A 6,000-nucleotide genomic window follows, 5' to 3' on the forward strand; every position below is an offset into this window, starting at 1 on the left:
TCTGCTTGGAAGACTTAGAAAATCCTGAGGCTGCTCAGTGGGTCAGATTCCCATCTCTGTGTTTCAGTAAAACTTCAGTCTTCCCCGGACAAGTGAGGAGATAGAAAATGTCTAGTCTCTGGCACATCTTTTGCAAGCAATGGCGGCACCCAGGAATCAAAACTATCAACGAATATATTTTTGAGACTCTGGTCAAAAGAAGAGTCATCCTGCAATTTCAGGTAGGATGGAGTGGTTCTGTGGCTTCTGAGGTGATTTTGAAAAGATCTTGGCTCTCAGAAGGACCAAGGAGGACATTTCTGGCATTTCCAGACCTGGAAGAGTGACTGATGGACCTCCAGTGTTACTTGGAAAACTTTTTGTTGGACAGCTTTGTAATAAGAGGATCTTGCTTTGGCTTTCAGGCCTTCACATAGGTTGTTTAGATCGTGGAAGTGTTTCTGCATTTCTGCATAGGCTCAGGATGCCTTCTCAAGTCGTCCCTGCAATTATGAGACAGTTGCTTTCTCCAGAGGTCACTTAGAATAATACAAGAGGCTTCACCCTCAAAGGGACACCAGACAATATAGCCACAGTCCAGCCAAGATTATCTGTATTTACATACCTGTAAAGTAACACTCCCAGTTATCTCCATTAATTTGGACTTCTTTCATGAATAGGGAAACTCTACTGATTGTTATATAACAGCTGCCACAAAAATTAACCAATAAAAAGAAATGATAAATGAAAAATAATTAATACTCATGATAATGAACGCAATGACCTAAATAGTACGAATTTTAATACTGGTGACAATATAAACATAAGGATACAAAAATTAATGTGGAGCTTCCCCTAAATATATGAAAACTTCACAAATTGGGTCCTCCTTGTGTAATTTGGAGTCAGAGTCAAAGAATTTCTCTATGAAATGTGTTCCATGATGGCAAATATCAAAAACAGGAGGTGAAAGAAAAGCAAGCCGCAGGAGACCATGGACTAAAATGAACATTTGTGTACAAAACTCTCTCATCAACAACTACCAGCCAGAGGTGAAGGGACTGTGATTTGTGTCCTGCCCACCACTGGGCACACAAAAACTTTCAGTAGTGCAACCAGATGGCTGGTTTGGCCTGGCTCCCTGCAAGGAAGACACGTCTCTGATCCCCACCAGCCCATCAGTCCTGGAACTCAGAATCCTACATGCAGTAAACATGAAGCTCCAACTCCATAGCTGACTTTACCTCTTTACTGTCCTTCTGCCATCTGGTGTTGCAGGTGCTCTCCAGATCTGGACTTCTTGGCTCCCCTACCTTTACCAAGTGAACTCAGGATGTATTATTCTCAGTCTTCTCCTGCCAGTCCAAAGTGAAACTCACCAATACAGGCATACCCTGGATTTGCTTCCTTGGAATATTTAGAAAACAATGAGCTTGCTCGTGGGTGGTGTGAGCTCTAGGAGTAGAGTTACAGTCTCCCATGGAAACCTGAGAGGACTTAGAATATTCCCAAAGGCCTAAGCAGTCCAATCTGTCCTGGAAACATCAGGAATGATATACTGGGTCTTCCTGAGGCTCCAAAATTTTTCTAAATAAACTAAGAGGTTACAGAACCATTTTTCTCTTGGGAACTGAAGTGGAGTTATTTGCCTTCTGCCAGCATCTCACTTTTTTTCCCTCTAAGTTAGCTTTTGAGCCCAGAAGTAGATATTCCTTGTATTTGATTTACACAGGGAGCTTCCTAGAATGCCCGTGCCTCTGGATAGTTTCTGCATTCACTCAGGTATTGACAAAATGCTGCAGTTCTACTGAAAATCTCTGAGATGACCATTTGATCACCTGAGTAACTTTAGAATGTGTCTTCTATGGAAGCCCTGGAGCCTCCCTTCTGGTATTTCATACATTGCCGGTACCAAGTACCCAGGGTGAAACCGTCCATCAGACATTGTTGGCAATTCCAGTATGGAGATGACACTAACGTGATGGGGCTCAAGAATCAGATGGTAGAAGACCAGCTGGGAGGTGAAGTCTCAGTAGGCTAGGGGCTTAATGTTCGATGCACACCAGACTTCTGAGACTCAGGAGGCAGGTGTGGATCTGTCTGCCCAGTGCCTCTCATCTACAGCCTGGACCAGCTATTTCTTGGGGTGAACTACTGAAGGCTTTTGTACGACCTGTGTCAGGCAAGACTCTGGCCAGACCCTTTGCCATAGTCCATTTGTAATGTATTTCCACATGGCACAGGTATCTCCACTTTTGCCCATGCTCTCATGTGGCTCAGAATTATTCTCCCCACTGCCACTCTTCTTTGCCATCACAGAATATATTTCAAGATGTAGCCCTAAGTTTCTCCATCTAATCAATAACATGAGGGCTCGTATGGGAACACTGTCACAGGCTTACAGGAATATGTTCTTAAATATCTGCTTTTTTATTACTCTCTTCATTAAATTGGCATTTATATCATCACCATTATGATTGTTTTTAATGTTATTATATTGGTAGGGTTCTTTATCATGGATATATTTGTGGTCGTTTTTATGCAATGTTGAATTTTTTTTTATGTTCCTGAAGACTGTTGAATTTGCTGAAGATGATTAAAAGACAACCTTAAAACATAAATACCACAGCAACCCCAGGACTCCTACTGTACTGCCTGGTGTCCTGTAGAAGAATGGGCTTCCTGAATTATTCTTTTATTTTTCAGGCAAGTACCTATTCATACCAGCATAGGAGACTGATGAAGTGCACCCTCATCTTGCCATGGGCTAAGAAAGAATTCATATATATGCTTTATGTGATAGCAACTCTATGTGTAGGCTTGTGAGCCCTAGAATGCACTTTCTTTCACCAACTAGTCCACCTAAGAGTTTTCTAAGTCAAATCTCCTCTCCATGCTTGGATAGGTCATGAATGGCTTTCTGTTACCCACCTAAGATGAAGGAATATTGCTAAATCAGGTTTCTGGCCAAGAAACTTTTACCTGGAGTGGCAGGAGAGGGCCTACTTGTTCACCAGAGTGTCTGCAACATTTTATTTTTTCTTCCTTTTTATTTTATTTATTTATTTATTTATTTTTATTTTATTATTATTATTATTATTATTTTTTGAGATGAGTCTCGCTCCGTCGATCAGGCTGGAGTCCAGTGTCGCGATCTTGGCTCGCTGCAACCTCCGACTCCCAGGTTCAAGCGATTCTCCTGCCTCAGCCTCCTGAGTAGCTGGGATTACAGGTGCGTGTCACCACGCCCGGCTAATTTTTGTATTTTTAGTAGAGAGGGGGTTTCACCATGTTAGTCAGACTGGTCTCAAACTCCTGACCTCATGATCTGCCTGCCTTGGCCTCCCAAAGTGCTGGGATTACAGGCATAAGCCACCGCACCTGGCCTCTGCAACATTTTCTAAGTCAGTATAGAAGCTCTTTGAACCATCTTTTCAGTCAAAGAACTCATGAAAAAGTCCTCCAAGAACTTGTGACCTTCTGGAAATTGTCAAAATCTCTACAGGTGTCCAGAGCCATCTAGATCTGTATTACAAGCCACTGACTGGGTCCCACCATTATTAAAGCAAATGCAAAATATGCCATGCCCACCAAAAAAAATCCAGAAGCCATGGTATTTAGCTGTTTCCATCATTCTTGCCTCCTGCAGGTGGGAGAGTACTGAGTATCATGCCCTCCTACAGCCTCTGGAGGACATGCCAGTGCCTAGAGGTACCAGTAGAGAGGGGCCATGAAAGAGCAGATGACAGCCAGGTGGCTGGGAATGACATTGTCCTGGAGCTTATTGCTTGTCATGAACTCTGCCACTGGGCAACATGTGCAGGTGTGGACCCATGCCTTCTCTGGATCGCTACCCCATCAGCCAGCTGTCTTATCTACTGAAAGCTGGTAGGTGTTGGTCAGCATGGTGTTCCAGGACCAGGATTATATTAACATTCCCTCTTAGGCTGAAACACCAGAAGTTAACGCAGGAGTCCCCAGGTGTGCACATACTAACCTCCAGATTGTTTTTCTTCTCATTCTAGATGTTCATCCTTGCTTTTTGGGACTTGAAATAGCCCTACACAGCCAAATATTTATGCCTATTATCCACTTATGGAAAACTTATATGTCCCAAGTCCATAGGGTTAGTTTATTATCAGTATTAAAACCATTAGTACTAGTATCATGATGATCATTATTCCTGTTAATATCCATCAATATTTTTATTACTGCCATTGTTCATATGAATTTTTCATTATTGTACAGCAATGAATATAGTTTATCCATTCACAAATGGTGTTCAGTTACCAAAGATGACTACAAGGCATGATCTACAGACATATACACACACAGCTGTCCTGGAGGCCCAGCTTTGCCACCAATTGCTCTTTCATAAGATGAGATCCCCCAGTACCCACCAGTTTTTCAGGACTCGACCTGAGCTGGCTCAGCTAGACCTGGAAAAGTTTCCTATGCCCAAATGTACTTGGAAAAATTTAAAAGTCTCTTCAGAGGCCCAGTAATAGCTTTTGGCAGCTTCTAAGACCAGGGAGGGTTTCTTGGCCATTCAGAGCCGTTCAAATATTCTAAGTAAACTCAAGGATCCAGAAACCCCACTTAAAGTCATGAAATACCAGTGAATGGCCTCTGTGAGTCTCTTCAAGGTTTTCAAAGATGACTGCCTAGGAAGTCTGGCCAGGAAGTCACCCAAGCCCAACCTTCTGCAGGATGTTCTATGTCAGCCAGGGACCCAGTGAATTGCCATTGAACAGAAGGGAGGAAAAGAGTCAGCATGCCTGAGCGTCTGGAAACACTCTAAGTGCTCTTGTTGGCCCAGAAAAGACTGGTGCTACCATATGAGGCACAGACTTGGCAACCTACCTACTCCAGGAACCACAGAAGGTTTAAAGGTTCCCAGGAAGTCCCAGGAAGGGCAGCCATGGCCCTTTAGAGCCATCAGATTTTATTCTAAGTCTACGTGGGAGACAGTGCGCTTAGCTTCATAAAAACACCAGTGGAGGTGCTAACACTTGCCCCAGTATCCAGTCTTTTCTACCTCATCTCAGAGCCAGGTCGCCAATATTTCCCAAGGTTGCTGTGCAAAGAAAGGGGAATATTCTAGGTGATCTCCTGTGCCCACGAAATTCTGTGGCTGCTCTGAAAGGCAGGAGTTGTCCTCCGGAATTCTCTTCAGAAATCTGACAGCATTGGTCAAGATTAAAGAAGCTCAATTCAACGTCATACAAAACCAATCCCCCCCCCAAAAAAAAAAATATATATATATATATGCATAGTGAGACAAAATGATTAACACACTTGCTAATAATCACGAATGACAATAATAATAACAATGATGATCTTAGTGATAATGCCACCAACACTGTTAATGGCAATAACAATAAACCTGAGGTAATGAGTGTTAGGGTCCCGATTCACCGATGTGAAGGATGGCGACAATTTCTGGCCTCACAGAAATAAAGGAAAAGTAAACACCTGGAGGAAGAGGAGGTGAACCTGGAGCTCCCGCCGGCCTCTGAGCGCTCCTTGGTGGAAGGAGAGGGACTTGGTCCTGAGCCTGCCCCGGATTCACCTACACCAGAACCCCGGAGTCCCAGTCCCTGGATGGGCTCAGTCCCACCCAGGCCAGACGCCCCAGAGCCCCGTAGCCCCGGTCCTCCAGCCCTTGCTGCCGCCGCTTCTCGCGGAGCCAGGCCCCCCCACCCGTGCCACCTCAGCCTCTGCGGGGCTCTGGGAGGGCAGCGCGGAGGATGCTCCGGGCCCAGCGGGGGCACCCGGGCCCAGAGGGGGTATCCGGCCTGAGGCGGATACTGACGCCCTGAGGGCGCGGAATAGGGCGGCTTGCGCAGGTCCCGCCGTCTCGGGCCTTGCAAAAAGAGCGGCCTCTCCAACGCCCCTACCGGAACCTCCCCGGAGGCCCCAGCCCCAAAGCCAGGGCGATGGCGCCTCCCTGACCATGGGTGAAGAAAACTCAGGTCCTCCCTGGAGACCCGGCCCGCCGCGGGAGGCAGACCGCGCATG

The 6,000-nt window shown here is 45.4% G+C and overlaps 1 protein-coding gene across 1 annotated transcript in view; it reads right to left on the reverse strand.

The window, feature by feature from the left end:
* LOC134730254 (brahma-associated protein of 60 kDa-like) overlaps positions 1–6,000 on the reverse strand; it is a 401,335-nt gene extending 395,335 nt beyond the window's left edge. Inside the window, exon 1 of the mRNA XM_063603722.1 lies at positions 5,455–6,000. Coding sequence (XP_063459792.1) covers positions 5,455–5,999 — 545 coding nt within the window. The 5' untranslated portion in view covers position 6,000. The remainder of the gene's footprint in view (positions 1–5,454) is intronic.

Source organism: Pan paniscus, chromosome 3 (assembly GCF_029289425.2).
Source record: "Pan paniscus chromosome 3, NHGRI_mPanPan1-v2.0_pri, whole genome shotgun sequence".
Classification (NCBI taxonomy): Eukaryota; Metazoa; Chordata; class Mammalia; order Primates; family Hominidae; genus Pan; species Pan paniscus.